The sequence below is a fragment of the Pararge aegeria genome, chromosome 7 (assembly GCF_905163445.1).
Source record: "Pararge aegeria chromosome 7, ilParAegt1.1, whole genome shotgun sequence".
Classification (NCBI taxonomy): Eukaryota; Metazoa; Arthropoda; class Insecta; order Lepidoptera; family Nymphalidae; genus Pararge; species Pararge aegeria.
The window spans coordinates 13,620,421-13,640,996 of NC_053186.1; the positions used below are offsets into that span (position 1 = coordinate 13,620,421).

At 33.0% G+C, this 20,576-nt stretch overlaps 2 protein-coding genes across 4 annotated transcripts in view; one reads left to right on the plus strand and one right to left on the minus strand.

The window, feature by feature from the left end:
• Positions 1-130: 130 nt before the first annotated feature.
• LOC120624981 (Hermansky-Pudlak syndrome 5 protein homolog) lies at positions 131-10,370 on the plus strand. The gene is made up of 5 exons (XM_039891845.1): positions 131-299; positions 984-1,094; positions 1,397-1,633; positions 2,433-4,664; positions 6,509-10,370. Exons 1-5 carry the CDS (start codon positions 204-206, stop codon positions 6,833-6,835), a joined length of 3,003 nt encoding a protein of 1,000 aa, XP_039747779.1. The 5' UTR covers positions 131-203; the 3' UTR covers positions 6,836-10,370.
• Positions 10,371-12,279: 1,909 nt separating this feature from the next.
• LOC120625178 (transcription factor SOX-5) overlaps positions 12,280-20,576 on the minus strand; it is a 272,598-nt gene continuing 264,301 nt past the window's right edge. For 2 of the 3 annotated variants that reach the window (XM_039892158.1, XM_039892157.1), the window contains exons 6-7: positions 15,448-15,742; positions 14,604-14,853 (exon numbers count right to left, since the gene is read on the minus strand). In XM_039892158.1, coding sequence (XP_039748092.1) covers positions 14,604-14,853; positions 15,448-15,742 — 545 coding nt within the window. Of the gene's footprint in view, positions 14,854-15,447; positions 15,743-20,576 lie in introns of all 3 variants that reach the window. The other variant, XM_039892159.1, reaches the window with a different exon arrangement.

The following is a 20,576-nucleotide window of genomic DNA, read 5'->3' on the forward strand; positions in this document are numbered from 1 at the left end:
TACAAGATACATTAAAAGAATAATTAGGTATTTATTCATCTTTTTGTATTTACTCTTTGGTGCTAAACCTATAGACAAAAGAAGCAGATTGACACTTGACAGTAACACCAGACAGCTGATATTATTTGTCTATGATTTTACATTGTTTATTATTGGAAAACAGGCGTGAACTTGAGCAATATTGGAAAATGTGCAATTAAAACATGTCTTATTCCAAAATACCTCCTTACATCCTGCAGGAACTGCCAGACATCACTGAAACAGTGAACTATCCCATAAAAAACATACAACGCATTAAGGTTAGTTCATATACTTCGAATTTGGCAGTATTTCAAATACTATTCGTACGTAATTTTAATTTTAGCTATTTATCATATTGAATATTATTCAATTTCTGTTTAGTAAAAATATTTAAGTACTTGATATTATGTAACTGAACTAAAGTACCAAGATGAATTACATCTTGGTACTTTAGTTTCATTTCAGTATAAAATATATATAATTATACTTGAAATAAAACTTTGGCTATAAAAAAAGTCACCATAGTTATAAAGCCCTTCTGTATTGTGATCATGGCGGGCATTCATTTTACATACAACATTGCTTATATTTCTTCTGAGTTTCTTTGCAAGTTTAGAGACATGCTCTCAGAGACACAGTAGTGGACACAGCAAAAATAATTCCAGGCTTGCTTTTAAACAATGAAATTGAGCTAGTCAAAGCTAGGACCTTTTGATGTGAAGTTGCAAATGGGTTTTCTTCAAAACTGCTAATTTTGTAAGTGATACTGATTTTTAGATCTTCGTTAATAACTATCTTTGTTCAAGCAATGGCTGAGACTGTTGCAAGCTTTTCAGATAGGGAGAAACAAAAATATACCCAGGCACCATACAATGCAAAAAGCTATATTATTAGATAATTAAACACTAAAAGGTTCATTGTAAGATTTTCTACAAAAAATGGAATTTAATTTAATTTTTCAGTACACCTGTTTTGATGTGTCAAGATCATTGATAGCATTTGGAGCTACTAGTGGCGGGATCTATGTGTTCAATAGGTGGCCATGTGAATTTGTGCAACTTATCCCCAGCAAGGTAAGTGGAATTTTTTACTATTAGGCATTGTTAAGCAAACTTACCAAGCAAGCAAGAAAAAAGTCTTTGAACAGTGCATTGTGTGTGTGGTTCCTCTAAAACATGTTTAATATTTGGATATAAGAACGTTAGGAATAATTTGTCATAATAACCTCATATCTTGGAGAACCTTTTAAGCTATTGGTCCTTGCTATTATCACTAAGATGCGAAGAAGTGTAATATGATAAAAAAATAATAATCATTGCTCTAGCATTATATCAGTGTGGGAAGTCTATGCTGTTGACCCTTCTCCTATGTACAGGATGGCCCCATCACACGCCTGGCAATTTCATCAGACGAAAAGCATGTAGGGTTTGCAAATGGCAAAGGTATTCTCACTGTGACAGAGTGCGACCAATCCCAAAGCAATGGCTACTCATCAACATCATCAAAAGAACATCAGGGGAATGAAGTAACAGCAATGGTGTGGACCAGAAATATGCTTTTTGCAGGGGATGATGTTGGCAAAGTATCAGTTCTGCAATTGCAAAGTTTCATTGTGAGTATGAAATTTCATAACTAATTCATTAAGTATGGCATGCATTTAATCATAACAAAACAAAGAAAGGACTTTGGGCCTGAGCTCAAAAGTTTCTGAATATCTGTATATATAAAACACAGGTGTTGAAATGCTAAAACAGTATGAATTACAAGTCTACATTTGTTTAACAAACTGACTCCACATCCAGGATAGTGAAATGCATGGTTAAAAACTTTATCTTCAACTGAAGCTAGAATAGTTATATGTGATATTAATACTTCCACTTTGATTTTAAATATTTTATTAATCTATTTGCAATGAATCTTTTATAGATTCTATCTAGATAAATTAACAATATAAAATTCAGCAATCCAAATAAAATTATCCATTTTATTGAATTTTTATAAATCAGTAAAACAACACAAAATCCATAATATATTCCATGTAACTGTTTGAATACATTTAGAAACTTATAAGTTGACAGTGGTTAACCACAGACACTTAATTTTAAGATCAATGATAACAACTGTATCTATACTGTATCCTACTTAGAACACCCAATAAATAATATAGGTTTACTTAAAAAAGAAACAGGTTTAAAGTTATACATTTTTTTAGTATGTAGTAGAAATACTGTGCTTTCTACTAAGATGGTCTGGTGAAACTTGATTAAGCTAAAATAATTCAATTCAAATGAAATTAAAATGAAAATGAAGCTATCATACAATTGCATATTATATATTATAATTAAATGCACTTATCAATATATGCTTCTTCCTTCTTCTTCCTAATCAGTGTAACAAATTTTAAATTTCAGGCTAAAACCATGTTCCAGATTTCATCTCAAATAATAATGAGCTTAGACTCCCGAATATGCCAGCTTGACTCAAGAGACTGCATGTTACTTGTATCTACACTTACAAGATGTTATATATGTAACACTGCTCAGGAACAATATAGACAAATTGGTCAAAAGCTCAGAGATGGAGAATTTGGAGCTTGCTTTGCAAATGTTCAAAAGCCTCTCACAAATGGTACAATTGAAAATAAGGAAGAGAATTTTACTGAAGTTAAAAAATATAATATAGTTGATGATGATGCAAGGTTTGTTGTTGGAGAGGAATTTTCTAATACTGTCATATTCAGTGCGCGTCCTTCATCCCGCTTATGGGAAGCTACGGTCGATGGTATGGTCCAAAGAACTCATCAATTCAAACAGGTTTTGGCCAAACATCCCATGAAAGTTGTCACTGTAGAATCATACGAGAAAGAAATGTATAGTATAGAAGATTTCTTAGATGGTAGAGGGCAATCTGTTAACTTTACGAAAATATACAGCTTCAATGATAACATATTCGCATACAATAAAAATGCGATATATTTCTTAAATTTTCAAACCGTCGATGACACAGTGTGGTTTGATGCGTACAAAGATATTGTTGAATGCAAGTTATACAATAATATGTTATATGTTTGGCTGGCTAATGGATCTCTCATAAGTTTAAAGTTTTCAAAGTTAGATAAGTTTCTGGTAAAATGCTATTTTGACGAAAAATTTACGTTGTGTGCTGCATTGTGCACTATTTTCAAGGACTATTTGCTCTCGCATAACTTATCTCCGAAATTAAGCGTATTAGTTGGCTTACGGGATAAGTTAGATAACAATGGTGTATTAAAAAGTGTCGAAGGTGTTCTAGAAAAATTTGACAGTATGAAATCTAGTGATGCGACTCAAATGAAGTCTGGAATTTACGTTGTAGACAACACATATCACACTCAATCTTTATTAGATGAAAATGTTCAGTCAAAACATGCTGAAGAAAACATATTTGGCCCTCTGTCGCCGGAAGCCATGCAAGCTTTAAAAGGATTAAGCATAACAGTATCTGATAAACTGAATACGAGTAAAAAAATATTAAAAGAGAAATGGGAAGACTTGAAACATCTCAGTATTGAAAAACAAGATATGACTCAGATTAGAACACTGCAAGACAGCGATAAGGTTCCTAAATGGATTTCTCGCGACGAATATACACTTGAAGACGCGCCAGCCGTTTTAGACAATGATATTGTTTTTAGAGAAACTAGTCAAGATATTGTAGAAGTTGATAATAATCTTGTAGAGCAAAATAAAATATGCAAAATGCTATATCAATATTCTAGGTTAAGTCTTGTGAATAAGGAGTCAGAGTTGTCGAATTTAAACTCTACAATCGAGAGCTACGCCTGTGATATTAGCCAGATTTATGATGTAATGTTGTTATTAGAAAAGTATTGTGTTTCTATAGGTGCTACAGATGAATCTAAGTTTGTGCCGAATAATATCTTCCTCACTTACTTGAGCAATTCTGAGAACAAATATGTTTTGATAGACCTAATAATAAAAGATGAAGTATTGTATAAATATTTCGTGGACTCGTGCATAGCTGTGAACATAAAAACTCAGAAACATTCGAATATTGGTTGTGAATGCGGTTTCCCACTTCCGTACGTTCGAACGAGTCAAATGCCAGTTTTTTCAGATTTAATAGACGAGTTCATTGAACAGCAGTGGTCAAGTCAGACGAAAGAACAGTGCTACGAAGTTTGCAGACGAATGCCGTATTTGTGGAGGAAAATTTTGTACTTACGAAGAAACGAAGACTTAATAAATATACTTAGGATACTTTTACAGATGCTAGATGAGAGTCTCTTGCACTCATTCTTGCCTCAATTCACGTTGGATACGTGGGAACGGGCAATACAGCTTTATGCCACATTGTATGCCAATATATGCCTAAATTGTAATAAAAAGTTTGAACACATCTCTGTGAGAGATATGCTGAGTTGGGACCAATTGGGTTTGATGATTATAAAGTCTATTGGTGGTAGGAATGCTGTTAAAGTGATGCAAAAGCACGCAAATTTGATAGACTTTGGTGCGTTGACAGTTAAATTTTATTATACGTGTTTGTTAGTGGCTCTGTACGAGAAATACGACTGCACGATTACTATTCCTTTGGCTGACACAATATACAGTTCTTACGATTTTGAAGATTCCAGGAATGAGGTAAGATTTCATTCTTAACAGTTACTTCTTTAGATCTACTCGTTTATATCTTCACATCAAACCATTACCGGCCCACTACAGAGTACGGGTTTCCTCCCACCATGAGGTGGGGTTAAGGCCGTAGTCCACCACGCTGGCTCAGTGCGGATTGGTGTACTCCACATACCTTATGTTTTCCTTAATCGTTGAAGCAAGTGATATTTCACTACTAATAATTCCGTCAAATACACATAACTCAGAAAAGTTTGAGGTGCGTGCTGGGATTTGAACTCGGCCCCCGAAAGTGAAGCCGAGGTTATACCCAATGCGCTATCACCGCTTCATATAGACAGTACATACGGTGCATATACAGTATAACATATAAATTGGTTTATTTTACTGAAATGAATGAATTCATCTATTTCTCACCGCCAAGCAAAACAAAAATAATGCAATAGTTCAAGTAACGCAAAAGGTGTAATTTACTTTCATTAAAGTTTCCTATACATTTAAGAGGATATTTAAATAAAAGTACAAACCAAAGCAAACGATTGGATAAACCCATTTCCTAAACCCATGGCCATGTCGGGTGACTCACAAAACACCAATTTCCTAAACTTGGGTTGGTGCTATTAATTTTTCTCTTTAGCTTTTTTTTAAGCTTAAATTTTTTCCTAATATTTCCGGTGGAAAAGGAGACCACTATTTGTAGACTTGTGATAACGATTAAGACACCGGGAGGTATCTTTGCATCGTTTGAGTCCATAAAGGATTGAAGTGTATCAAAAATGAACCCCTATTTATCGAATACCCATTTGACGGCCGACTGGCGCAGTGGGCAGCGACCCTGCTTTCTGAGTCCAAGGCCGTGGGTTCGATTCCCGCAACTGGAAAATGTTTGTGTGATGAGCATTAAGTGTTTTTCAGTGTCTGGGTGTTTATATGTATTTTCTAAGTATTTATGTATACATAATTCATAAAAATATTCATCAGTCATCTTAGTACCCATAACACAAGCTACGCTTACTATGGGGCTAGGTGGCGATGTGTGTATTGTCGTAGTATATTTATTTATTTATTATTATTATTATTATATAAATGACATGAACATTGGTCAGTTATAACAGCCCAAAATTATCTATTTTATATTATAATTCGGCTTCCCGAGGGCTCCATTTAACTTCATATGTAAAGAACTCCCTCTTTTTTTTAAGAGAACTGCCTCCTTTTTAAGAGTGCTGGTATCGAGATAATTTTAAGGTAGTAAAACAACGGAATTATATCTTTTGGTAAACTTAATAATAATAATTTATTCTTTTCTTTTTGTTTCCTTCCAATCAATATATATATTATATATATAGATATCTCCCTATTTCTATTATTAAAGAAACTGAATATAATTACAAAACTTTCTTTATGCATATTCTGTGTATTCAATATTATTTAAGTAATCTGTGGACAATGTCTCGTCCTAGTGCTATTTTATTTTTAGCTAAATCTTTTCGGCTATTTTTATGCATGACTGTCTGTTGTTGCAAATAAATAAAATGATAGGAATACGACAAATGATTAATTTTTTTTTCAGTTCTTAGTAAATTACAATTACACATGAAAAGCAGCGAAAAACATTCCGACATATGCCAAAACTCCAAGCCACAGACTGCGTAAGATCTATCCGCCATCTTTATGTAAGATAAAGAACCCTTAAAAAATGCATTTAATTCATAGGGCAACAAAACAAGAATGCCGAGCTAAGCGGCATCATTTTGGCGGTTGTCTTTTCATTACATAGATACACTTTACTGTGTTGAATCTTGTGAATAATAAGGTATTTTTCTCAAAACTCCTCAATTTTTTATTTTCAGATACACAAACTCTTACAAAGTACATCGAGAGGAGTCTTAAAAAACACTGCACTGCCGCTAACTGTAGCAGCGACGTCGCCATTTTGGGGGCTCAAGGACGTGTATAATAAACTATCCCAAGATCCACAAGAGAATCTTTCGAATGACATTTCTATGGCGATGACAATAAATAATTTAACGGATTGCGCGCTGTGCGGGCTGCCATTACAAAACATAGTTTTAATCAAAGATGGCGGATTATGGGTTTTTAGGTGTGGTCACACTTTTCACGGCGCGTGTCTGAATTTGAACCAAATAAAACTGTGTCCTTCTTGCTCTATTAAGTGATTCTGTCTAAACAATATTATTGTGTTATATGATAAAATTTGTATTTTTATAATATTGCAACCATTGTATTGGAACTCAAAAGTGACTAAAAACGTTTTATCGTAATTGTATTTGATATTTTTGATTGATTCTAATATAAATATATATATAACGCGGATGAGGCTTCGGAAATTTCCGTCGAATTTCGCCGGACTATTTTCTTAACGTCATAAGTTCTAAACTCGTTTACGTGACATAGATTGGCAGCTTTAAGACCATCAACTGTAATACTCTCTATTTAAACACTAGTTCAATTAAATTATGTTCGTATTAGTGTATTATGAAAAAAGTGTGGTAAACATTATTCATTTTAAATTACTAATAATAAATAGACAAGACTACAGCACCAATCACAGTATTTATAAACAAATATTATTCTTGTACGAAAGTAATATGAAAAGTGAAGTCCAGTATTTTTACGAAAGGCTGGGTTAAATTGTTTTTTCGGCTACTTTGTTTCGGTCAAATAAGCATCTTTTTAAACTATAGCGATAATTATTTTGTCAGAGGAGACAAGTTATTCAATATACCTAATTCTTTTATCTGTATATTTTCGACATTATTATTGTTAAGTATACTAATAAAAAATAATTGCCATAAACTAAATGATCATTTCGAAATAAGTTCGGTATATTTCACCAAAAATTCCCATTTGCTTGTACCGAAAAAATGTAATCTGTGTAAGCCACTTTCTTATATTATTAAGACTGGATAGACTGTTGTCATTCTTTTTTGTCTTCAATTGATTGACACCATCGTTCAGTTCTGTTCTGAAGTTCTGAAGCTTTAAACAGAGAGTGTCTAAAGAACTAAAGTTTTAATGAAGTACTAAAATCTACTATACTCAATATTATTTCTAGAGACACTCGAATTAGGCATGCAACATTTGTAAGCGAACATTGTTAATAATCTAGTTTAGTGGTGTAATCTGCCTATGTTATGATAAAATAGACAACATAGCGCAATGAATTTTGGTGCGTTCGCAAAACTCACTCAATGGCAAAAATTCTTATAAATTATCTATATATAAGGAATTTCTTTTATTCGTTTTTTTAAGTGAATTTAATTCTTGCCCGTTTGTATACAATTTTTACTTTTTATTCTATAAATTTAATTAATGTATTATCCACTAAATATATATATATATTTAACTCTAGGTAGTAAAATATTTGCTACAGGTTCGTGCATTTTAACAAGTATTTCTATAAAACTAAGCCTCAAAACGGCGCACCTTTAATAAGCTTGGATGAAATTTGCACGCACGTAAAGTGTTAATACTTCTTTAGTTTCACATTTTTATTACGTATTCAAATAAAGAACTGAGTAGTTGATATCGATAACAATAAACGATATCGAATACGTATACAATACGTACCTACAATACAATACAATAATACTATAGACTCCCCCGCAATCAATTCCTATATTAAAAGTACCAGCCGAGTCAATCTTACCCAAAGCAATGCCTTGAATTTCGGTTACTGAAAAAACGTGGTGCTTATATCCTCTTTGCTAAACTGTGTTCGTTATGCCACTATTGCAGACGAATTTAACGTAGTATTGGTATCCTCTCTGGACACGCAGCGCCACTTTTGTTTAATTAAAAAAAAATACTCATTTGATTTTTTTTAACGCGCCAAAAGAAGTAAAACTTTCAAAAATAAAAAAAAACGCACGGAATTCCACTATTATCTATTATTCCTGTGTCTATAATATCAACTGCCAGGTATAAAAGAGATTTACCCAATCAAAATCATTAGTAAACACGTTGTTTTTAATCATCTGCTAAACTAGCAAACTTTTAAAATCAGTTTTATAACAATGTTATTTGATGTCAAATAACAAAACGCGTCTTTAACAACGCGTCTTTAACAACGCGTCTTTAACAACGCGTCTTTAATTATGTTCAAAATTACATATTAAGAGGAAAACAAATCCAATTTTAGGGTTTCTATTCTATGTATTATATGTCGCCCATATATTTCCTTCTGCAAAATTTTAAACGCATATGAGGTTGGATAGTTTTGCCAACGATATATACCATGGTGCGATGAGAAAACGTTCTTAGACCATATAGTTCGAAAGCTTAGTTTATTCTAGTCTTATTTACTAGTAATATTTACATTTATATAATCTGGTGTTATCTTTTTGTATTAAATCTCAGTGTAAACCACTTTGTATTGCCGTAGTTTTAATACTATATTGCTATTATTTGTTAAATACTATAGAGTTAAGTAGCTATTTCGTATAAATAAATGTTCATGTATTCAATAGAGGCCTAATCTACAAGAAACATATACAAATAATGTCGTACAAACGTGTCTTTAAGACGAAAGATAAAACTGTTTAATGCATTGTACTAGGACCTATAATGGTTTGTTGGTTAGATAAGTTTTATTTTTTCAATAGAGAACCTGGTTTAAGACTTGTAGACGTGGGGTGACGTAGTCATAACAATGAAAATAACAAAATCTAGAAATATATTATTTTTTGCAGGGAAAGAAACCTTATTATCATTCTAAACCCAACTAAGTACCAAGTGTAAATTCTAAGTTGTGCTCAGACAGCTAGATTTGATGCTGTTTTTAAATATAAAGACAGACAGATAAATATGACATGAATATAAGCTAAGTTTAACTATAGAACCCTTAAACAATTAAATATGTTCAACAGAAATGCAAAAAGTCCAATACATTTTTAATTCGTTTTTATACAATAGTACGTAACGTAAATCGGATAGGTATTGGGAAATTATTATTTTTCTTTGGAATTATGGAACATGCTTGTAAAAATTTTGTTTTGAAATATAAATCTCGGTTTGCCAGAAAATCCTTAGTACTTTACTAATCTTATACACGAATTTGAAGAAATCGCTTTCACGCTATGTGTGTGACTATTTAGTAATAATTTATTTCATAAAAAAAATAATAGATCGTGTAATTTCTGTATGGTAACATTGCTCTGTGCAAACCAAACCGCTGCGAGCGTGCAAATCGTAGTTCGCTCGCTGTTGCCAGTGTTACATTACAGAGTAGGAACAAGTAGAGTATCTATGTAAAATGTTGAATATTTCATATTTAGCAATCTTTCGAGTTAAACAAAAAGTCGTAGAACAAAAGTTGTTAGTTTTAATGTAAACAACTACAGACCGAGAGCTTTCTGGCATTTTTTATGTAACCCTGTATATGATACTTAGGGACAAAAAAAAAATTTACCGGATGCATATTTTAATAAAGGGTAATAAATTTTAATACTGTAGGTAAATGCAGGCTCTATGCGGCGTCAATGTACTTATATGTAAGAGATTATGTTACTATTTTTAAATGGTCTAATCTCAAGTAATTATGAATGCAAAAGTGTTCTTGTTAGTATGTATGTCCTTCATTTACTTTCTTTTTATCTCGCTACTTTAGCCTTTGACTTAATAAATAATAATAAATATACTACGACAATACACACACCGCCATCTAGTCCCAAAGTAAGCGTAGCTTGTGTTATGGGGTACTTAGATAACTGATGAATATTTTTATGAATAGTATACATAAATACTTATAATATACATATAAACACCCAGACACTGAAAAACATTCATGTTCATCACACAAACATTTTCCAGTTGTGGGAATCGAAACCACGGCCTTGTACTCGGAAAGCAGGGTCGCTGCCCATTGCGCCAATCGGACTTCTTTCTCATTTGGTGGTTAGTGTTTATGCAGCCAAAATTGGTAGAATTATAACCTGTGAAACAGTTTACAGTTATATCAAACGCATAAACCTAATTGGTTTCTACGCGGCATCTAACCCTTTTAAAAGGCACATCAGGGCTGACTGATTGATCTATAATAACCAGTTTTACTAAGATACTCCTTGGAGTTCCAATCGTTCGAAAAAGTAAACTTATTAAGATTTATTTGACACTATCTGTTTTGGTATTTTTAAATACTAGTTAAGTACAATGCCTTTTACGTCATAGTTGTTTTTATAATAGGAAAATCTGTATCACTGTTTTATTTTTACAAAAAGTATGAGGCATCCCGTAAGTAATTCCGTGAGGAAATTTTGATTATCATTTTTAATAGGCGCTAAATTTTACTTTTTTTTGCGCCAATGTTTAATCTCAATGTACTGTTCGTTGATGCATAGAATTTACCTAGTTTTTAGTCTATACGCAATTAGAATTAATACTATTGTACACATGTAACACCTTTATATGGTATATATCTTTATATAACATATATCTATGTATATTATATGCTTAATGCCTATTTATTAGATGTAGTGTGTAAATATAAACATGTGTTATATTTTTGTATCTATGTAACAAATTGTAACCATATCTCTTGTAACGGTTATATTCTGATGAAATGTTTAACGTTCAAATTCTGGCTAATATATAATTTGAATTTATTTACTATCTTTAATTTAATATAACCTTTCGTACCCTTTGATTTTAAAATTTTTGCGGACCCCTTCTCTCTTCCGTGGTCATCGATTGTAATCATAAAACACTTAGCAAAGGAGCTATATAAGTACATCAAATATATGAAATCGAACCAATCAGTTTACCGAAGCAATCATTTATTTAAAAAAATGTTAGTGATCCTATAGAAAGTTGGCAATATAACTGCGTTTACAACCCGTCGTCGTGGTTATTATGTGGGCATTTAACCCAGGGCTGGTCAACAGGCCAAACAATAGGCCTGTTGGGATGCTCAGAAAATCGGGGATCTCGTTTCCAATGGCAACCAGGTTTTGCACAGGTTGTATTAATATTATTTGTATTGTTTATTTCTAATCCGACTCGCTATGAACTGTTGTCGGTCGCTATACACTACCTAATTCAAGCGAACCCGACGTGTTGTATAGCACTGATTTTGTTAACTTAAAACATTTATCGATCTGCAAACATCTACCGATTTTTTTTTCAAAATCGAAAAAAATTTATGAAAAGTAAGATTTAAAGGTTCGTTTGAAGATTATGGGTAATATTATAAAATGTGTTGCAGGATATGCTTACTAAAGTTCCTCTCGTTGATCCTGAGCTTGATCTCGGAACTATGTGCGTTTTAAAGCATCGTGACAAAACCTGCATGCCTGAGAGTTCTCCATGATGTTATCAAAGGCATATAAAGTCTACCAATCCGGACTTAGCCAGCGTGATGGACTACGGCCTAAACCCTTTTAATTCTGACAGGGGACCCGTTCCGTGTTGCTGCCGGTGATGGGTTTATAAAGATGAGATAAGTTGCTAAGTGCCAGGCCGGCTCATATTAGGTATATTTCCAGAGGAAGATATCATCTCCTGGATATAATATAATATATAACTTACGTGAATACATCATTTTAAATAGTAAAATATAAATACTATATATAAGTGTAGATATATTTTAAATAAAACAATAAAGTATATTTTTTATAATTACTTTTATTAAACTTCTGGGTTTTGGCACAATATTCGAAATAATGTGTCCTGGTTAATACCTAATAATTGGTATTAAAACCTAAGTCTGTCTACTTATGTGTATTGAGTGGAAACTAGTTATAACAAAATAATCTCAATCGAAAAAATAAAACCGTTATTAAAACCATAAAAAATATAACAACAAAGTTATTAATTTTAATAAGTACAATAGGTATATCCCGCTAAACTCTGTAGTCGATATCTTTGCGTTGGAAAATTAAAAAAGAATAATGACGAGTTTCTATTTTTAAAAACAAAATTAGATTTCTGAAACGGATAATAAATACAGAATAAGAAAAAAATCGACCGAGATCTATGCGTATAGCATAATAATTAAGTATCGATCATTTATAAAATAACCACAACTAACGTTCACATCAAAAATATCGCGTATTTACATTGGGAATCAACATAAAAATAAATAATTTAACGGCACTGTCTAAAACCCTTACACATTTACTAAGTATATTCCGTTTAATATGTTATTATCTCGATGACAGATTGGTTGTCCGATTTAAAGAATATACATAAACAATTTGATTATCGATACAAACGTAGACCATTCAGTAGGCGCTACATAACGTTGTTATGTGATATCAAATCGAAAATAACATAGTCAACAGAATATAGTACACGCTACAAATATTCGATTAAGTCACGTACACAATAATTTATTTATACGCTTATTTCTCTACAACTATTCACGTTGAGTACATAATATTACTGGCATACAAAATAAGAACGGATACACACTTGAAACAGAACAATAAATATTAAATTTGTAATATCATTATTTTATAACATATTATTTACAAAAGTAAAGAAAAGAAGAAAGAAGTTCAGTGTTTTATAGAAAAAAAATAAACGTCATTTTTTAATTATTGCCTTTACTATTGACTCAGGCTCCAGCCATTTTGATTTTCTATAAACTTGATTAAAACAAATGTTGAATAAAATAAAGATCTTTTTTTGTTTAATTTAAAATATATTAACACGGTTAACACCTTTATGATAATAGTTAATAGCTGTAGAACTAAAAAAGTGTGTACCCGCAATCAGTTCAAAAAATAAAAACAAGAAAATACAATTAGAAAAATAAATAACGAATAAAAAAATGGCAATTAACGACATCACTCCCATCAGCCTGATTTTACACTAAAACTATACAACTTTGTTCTCTATATCTATTAATGTAGATACCTACCTACTTGTCAACTATGACTTATCTCTACATCTACTAAATTGCACGATTTGATAAAGCGAATATTTGTTTTTATTATTTAATTATTAATCCCCACTTCTCGGTGGGTCTATTTGAAATAGAAATGGATTGGGAATAGATATTATAATTCGTTCTATTTTGCATTAAATTGACAATCTCCAAATTGACCACCATTTTGTGTTCAACACCGGTCGGTACAGATAACAAAATTCCTTTTTTTTTTTATATACTTATTAGGTAATATTAAGTAGCATCGAAGGTTTTATTATACAATCTGTGTCCACTAATTACAGATTTTCGCTAATGAGTATTATATTTTTTTTTATTATATTTCTATTATGCATCATACTTAGTTATCACTGGTTCTTCAACAGTTTGTGTTCAAAACACTTAAATTTTCAAGCATTCCGCTTCAAATTTTTGGTTCGATACATTAAGTCCCTTAAGCTTATACTACGAAATTGTAGATAGTTTAACTAAGATTTACACATGGCCACACAAAAAATTAAACTCGGGTTCCTACTCTTAAATAAACTTTACTCTACTCCTATATTCTAGAACTTAAAACAGTTACTTATAGCCGAACATCGATTACGTGCATACATATCTACAAAGGTTTGCATTATATTTACATTGAAAGAATTGAAATATAACAATTTAACTTATTATATACACTTTTCTAATTCTCTAATCATTCAAATAGATACAATTTTGGCACACTTCAAAAGTTTAAGTGTGCCGCCTACCTATAAAATAATGGCGTAAACCGCTAAATTTTACAGATTACAAAGAGTCGATCTTAATTCACTAATGGAATAATCTCAATTACAATAAGATATTTGCATATAAACGAGAGATCCGAACGACACTGGCATCATATGAACAACATCTGTAACTTTAGACTGTCTTTTTAAAATTCGACTTGGTTTTAAGGTTATTCTTTCCTTCGGGAGGTCAGAATAGCTTTGTGACGTTTACCAAGGGTGGTGGGAGGGAGGCAGAGGGAGTTGCGCGGCGTGCGGGTAAGGCCAGCCGCGCGCCGTACCTCAATCCTCCTCTCGAGGCGACAAGGGAGGAGAGAACGCTGGGTTCATGTAGCTCCCCCCATTAGGCGGGGGCGACGAGTTCGAAGGCCCTGGGCTGGACAGGGAGGGCAGAAAGTTCAGTTCGCTGCCACCGTCCCTGCACCAGAGCTGCCTCATCTCCTGTCTGCGCGTGCGCATCAGATTTTTGTACTCTGATATCCGCATCTTCTTGCCGTCGACTATGCACGTTCGCTTGGGTCTCGGTCGGTACCTAGAAGTGACAAGATATTTTAATTTCAAAATCCTTAGTAAACATGGTTGATACTATAGAAATGGAAAACACAATCTAGCTATTTAATTATTATTAAACTATAGGTTTAATTCGTAGCGTATACGAATAAACCAAACTAAAGATGAAAGCTTATGAAGAAAATAATTTGGATTTGGCATAGCAAAATATAAACTGAACAGAAAAACGAACTAGGCACATCGCGGTCACCATCGTGTGATATTATTTTGAATAGATATTAAGAACTTTGAATCGATTCCACCAACTATTAAAACTAAAGCTTTTTACGTATTAATATTATAGGTTCAAAATGCGCTCTGGTCTAAGAAGAATGTATCAAAACTTATCGCTTTTCTTATAGTCATCACAAGCTTAAAGTAGCGCTGAAGATTAAAATATACCATTTTATACCTACCCAAGCTTTTGTATCCTACATGTACTAAATCATTGGTACGTATTTATGATATAAAAGAACTAAAAGATTTTAGTTGTAGACTTTAAATTAAATTTCTATACCTTTTTAAAGGACACACGTTGAGCCATTTTTTAGGACTGTTAAGGTTAGCAAAGTCTTACCTATAATCAGGATGTTTTTCCATATGCTGTTTGGAGAGCCTCGACTGCTCCTCATAGTAAGGCTGTTTCTCGGCATTTGACATGGATTTCCACCTAGCTCCCAAGATCTTGGAAATGTTGGAATTGTGCATGTCCGGGCATGCTTTGAGGATCTTGCGACGTTCGTCTTTCGCCCAGACCATGAACGCATTCATTGGTCTCTTGATGTGGGGTTTGCCGGCCTCATCGCGTTTTGGCTGGCGGATCAGCTTGGCTTTTTCAGACTCTTCTGGATTTGACTGGGGCCAGGATGACGCTGTAAAGAAAACAATAGAAATTTAGTAGATGCCCATGATATTAATTGGAGGGAATATAAAATTTAGTTAAAGGTCAATTAGCATAATAATTTTGAATATTTCGAAAATATATCAAAACTTTGTAGTTAGTGTATCAACGATTTCTTAAACAGAAATGTTCTTTTATTATGTCGAGTAAAAAAGAAGTTTCTCAAATTTAAAATACGATACGCACTTTTGAAACGTCAAGTCTGTCTCATTTTAGTGAGTCTACCATAGGTTTTGAAGGTACACTCGGTAAAGGAGAGCCAGCAAGAAACTCAGCAGTTGCTCTTTTTCAATTTCACCAATTTACAATTTACTAGGTACTGTAGTTTTCGCAAGTAAATATCTTGATGGACGGGCAGTGTAACTTTTTTGGTTTACAATCCGATCTCAATAACATAGTCTACAGCTCGTTTATTCGTGGACACCCAAGAGCACCATTTAACACGAACTAAATCAGCGATTTACAATTTTATTTAGATTATTTTAATGCCGACAGTTAAGATGGTAGCTTTCGAAAAATATTTACAGAAACATTTCCATAGTCATTAAATGTGATAGATAATTTCTATTTTTCAATAAATACGGATTATTTTCGCTTGTACCTACCTACTGTTGTTTAGAGGTAGCAAACGTGAGATTTTTCTGGAATATAATATTTGATTTTAAGCTTTATTCACAAGATGGTAAGAGTGTTGGTGTTTACACGTATGGGCGCACAAAGAATTCAATCGGAAGCTTGGAACTAAGCTATGTCATAAATTATCGCGAACAGTGAATGCCGGCTGTAAAACAATCGTTAAACAAAGATTAAGAATGGATCTATTCTGGAACGGTTGCTTTACGGATAAGCCCAGTGAGATACGGAATGTCGAATTTCCATACACATTTTAGGAAGGATTATTCTGTCACGTCCATGAAACATGGAATATTGGACCGATTTAAAGATACTAAGCAATTGAAAGTTTGCAAAGAAATAATGAAATGCTTTATTTCATTACAAACTTACGCTCAAGTGGTAGGTAGGGACGAACATATTAACAAAAATTTTAAAATTTTTCAAACTTATTTTTTTTTCTGAGTTTTATTTCAGAAAGTGCCGAATAAGTAAAAAGTATACAGAGAGTATAAACTGCTATACCTACTTAATAAACGATGTACCTAGGTATTTATATTAAATTCTACTAAGATATAATAAAAATCTATCTAAGGATTTATAATTCTAGGACATCCTACTTTAATCGCACTCGGAGAAAAACTGCTAGGTAGGTTTGTTTGCGGTTGTGGTCACATAATCCTAGTAGAAATAATTTCACCTTATTATATTGATAAACTTCAGAGGGTAGGCAGAAAAAAAATCTAGGCATAACAATGAACACAAAGAGCGAAGAGTCGCCTTGTCTGTGCCTTGATTTTCCCTATATTTATGTACAGAGTTGAAACGTGGATGATCAAGGCAAGATGCAAAGGATAGATGCGTTCGAGATATGGAGCTGGAGATCCATGTCTATGTTCTATCCATATCTATGTCTAGATAACGGCGGGGGAAAGATAGCCTGGAAAAAAATTAAGCTAAAGGCAACACCGAAAGCAAAAGGCAAAGAGGCCACCTAACCTAAAAGAGACTAGAAGCTGAGATCTCACCAGGATCACGATCTTCAGTAATAAAAAAAACGACTATAGAGAGAGACCACAGAGGGCCAAATAAACGAAGTTCTTAATATATAACGCGGTTGTCTTTGCTTCAGCGAAAACAAAGCATAATTCAAATTCCGTTATGTAATGGATAATATTGCAAGTAGGTACAGTCGCGTATAAAAGTCGCTAGTCTCTTAAATATGTGGGTCAACCGAAACACATCCGCTAACATTTCGCTTGACGGATTCGCAAGCAAGTGTCCGCACAATTAATAAGCCAGCACGGAAACATCGACTTCTCAAAGTCGAGGCATTCCTCGTATTAATTTGACACGCTGTTAGATAATTTATAACATCCTACTCGTAAGGCTGATTCGCGATATACGACTTCAGAGCATATTTCGTACTGGTACGCGCGAAATGAATGATATTAATGTGATTAGTGAATGCGAAAACATGTTGTGTTTGCGTGATTAAGTGTCGAATCTTTGACAGAAGTGCACAACAATATTACTTTCGTTGGACAGTTAAATACAACTTCTTTCACCGCCTTGTATTTTTAACGCTATTAATCATACTTATTCTCGTTAGGTCAACAAATAGATAATCATACATAATAAAAATACAAAAACCAATCTGAAGTGGTTCTAAATTGTTTAACCAAATCTCATTAAATATGAGACAATTTTTCATTTCTGTATTTATTTTATAACTTAAACAAGTACTTAGTTAATTCAGTGGGGCAAGCTTGCTAGATTTTTTAAAGTTGCTAGTGCTAATATACAAAGGCAAAATTGCAATTTTAAAGAAATTTTGTATCACAGTGATCTTTTACCAAATGACAAAAAAAAGGTCAGTCTTTACCAACTAGGTCCCAAATTCCGTTTTGCTTTTAAATCACATAATTTCATGGAACTTTAGCATCAATACATTTAATGCTTAGTTACTCGTGTAACTTCAAGATCACAATTAGAAAAAATATCTAAACTTAATTTATTCTAAAAGTAGTGCTGCTATTCATATCAATTACTGTAGAGAAGCATATTTTTTTTTACTTCAGAGATTGTATGGTTAAAGATAATTTTACTCATATATATACCCTTCGAGAACTGTATTCAAGCTTTTTAAGAAGATTGAGGCGTTTTCGGAGTAGCACGAATGCCAATAGAAGGTATCCATGTGCGGAAATCGGCCCCATGAAGCTGAATAAGATGACTATTCCGGAGCACTTTCGTACGCAATAGTACTTTCAGCTAAGTCCAGCGGAGAGCGGAAACGTGCGTCTTGAGCGCCATCTATCCCATATTTCTCGTAATTCTCTTGTTTTAAAGGAAACCAAACGACATTATGTTTTGTAACCATTTTGGTTTGGGCATGCGCCAACTATGTAAAGTGTACACTATTAAATTTATTCGCGTCATAATTTACATTAAATAATACAACAAAAAGTTTTTTGTGAGTGCGTTTGATAACTAGTTGCCTACTTAACATAATATATTCTTACTAAACTAATATTAAAAAGCGAAAAAGTTTGTTTTTAATCAGGCATTGCCAATCATGATTTTTGCGTTAGAGTGCCTGTTTACAGACATATAATGCAGGTGTAACCCACATTTTACGTCTATAAAAAGCTTGTAAACAAATTCCAAATAAAATGTATAGTTTTCATCGAGTAAAGGGGTAGGTAACTTTTGACTAAGTCAATTATTTATTTTTATTTTATTTATTAACTCATTACACATGATATACATCACAGGTCTTAATTTAAAGGTGTAAGCATAAACTCAAAATAATTTTTCCGTACACCTAGCCGTTGAAAATTTTTGCTTTGTTAGTCTAATAGATTAATATATTAACATTCACAATTAATGCTACAAAATCGTTACTTATTCACATTACCATTTAGAATGCGGGTAGGTCAACATTGATAAATGTAAAAACCTTTTGTTTACGTTCCATAATTTATATAACTCAGTGCGTTCATATTCCTTCACTATACATGTACAGAATGTTTTTAATTTTTTCTCATATTTTGTCATTAAATATATTATTTTGTCATTAAATATATATGTTTGTTATAAGATCTATATAATGTTGTTTAAGTTGTACTTAATATTTTTCTTCGTTATAACTTCCCTAAGCTCTTTAGGAAGCTGGTTAATTAAGTAAGCACAATTCAAGCAGGCATAACTGCGAAATGCTATGTGGAGACGGCAGATCAGATTACAGTTTGAAACCCCCCCCCCCTCTAATCTACGACAACCATCTACATCTTCTCGTTAGGAGAGACCTTTAGTCCTGCAGTGGACTGTTGGCCATTAATGAACTGCGACGTCTTTGGAAAAATCTCATAATAAAGATATAGATGGTGCTTCCGATAATTCCGCGATAAATCTATTAAGACCCAACAAGGCATTGTAGCATGTAATTAAAAGTCAGCCTAAAAAATAATTAGGTCACAGGATCCGAATTAATAAATAAAACTTGCGCACCAAATCAAACATAACGAACGCGTATATCAAGTGACATTCATCAATGCTGTAATTCAGGTACACACCTCAACCTACAAACTCGCATGCACCGTGTTGACACTGTGTAACAAAACTGCACACTTCCCGTGGCGTGTTCAAGTGGACTGTATATCACACGATGCAGTTGGAAACTGATCCTAACAATCTGACCTACATAGCCCGTGTTACCAGTGTCGTTAGCATGAGGTCACACGAACGCAAAAGTTGCGTCTATATGGCGCTGCGCAAACGTAGAAACTGTTACAGATATTGGACACTCAGGAAACGGTTGCTGAGTCCAGTTACGGCAATTGGGCAAACCGCGTATTCCTAGGTAATTCTGGACACTGGTAAAAGTTAGAAATTTATAAGTAGTTATTCATAGCGTGCATCTTTAACGATTTAAAAAAAAAATTAGTTTCTAGATGCTTAGGTAAACCAAAAAAACTGTTTCAACTGTTTTTATGTTAGCAGATTGCTTGACAATTTGTGAACTGAGTGAATTAACTTAACCCTACTGAATGTTACAAGATACTTTTATTTGACAACGACTCGTGGTGTATGTTTATAAAATTATAAGGCCTGCGTGGCACCCGATTAAAGTAAATGAAGCAAAAGCAAAGTACATATATTACACCTGCTTTGAATAAGAAAAGCTTAAA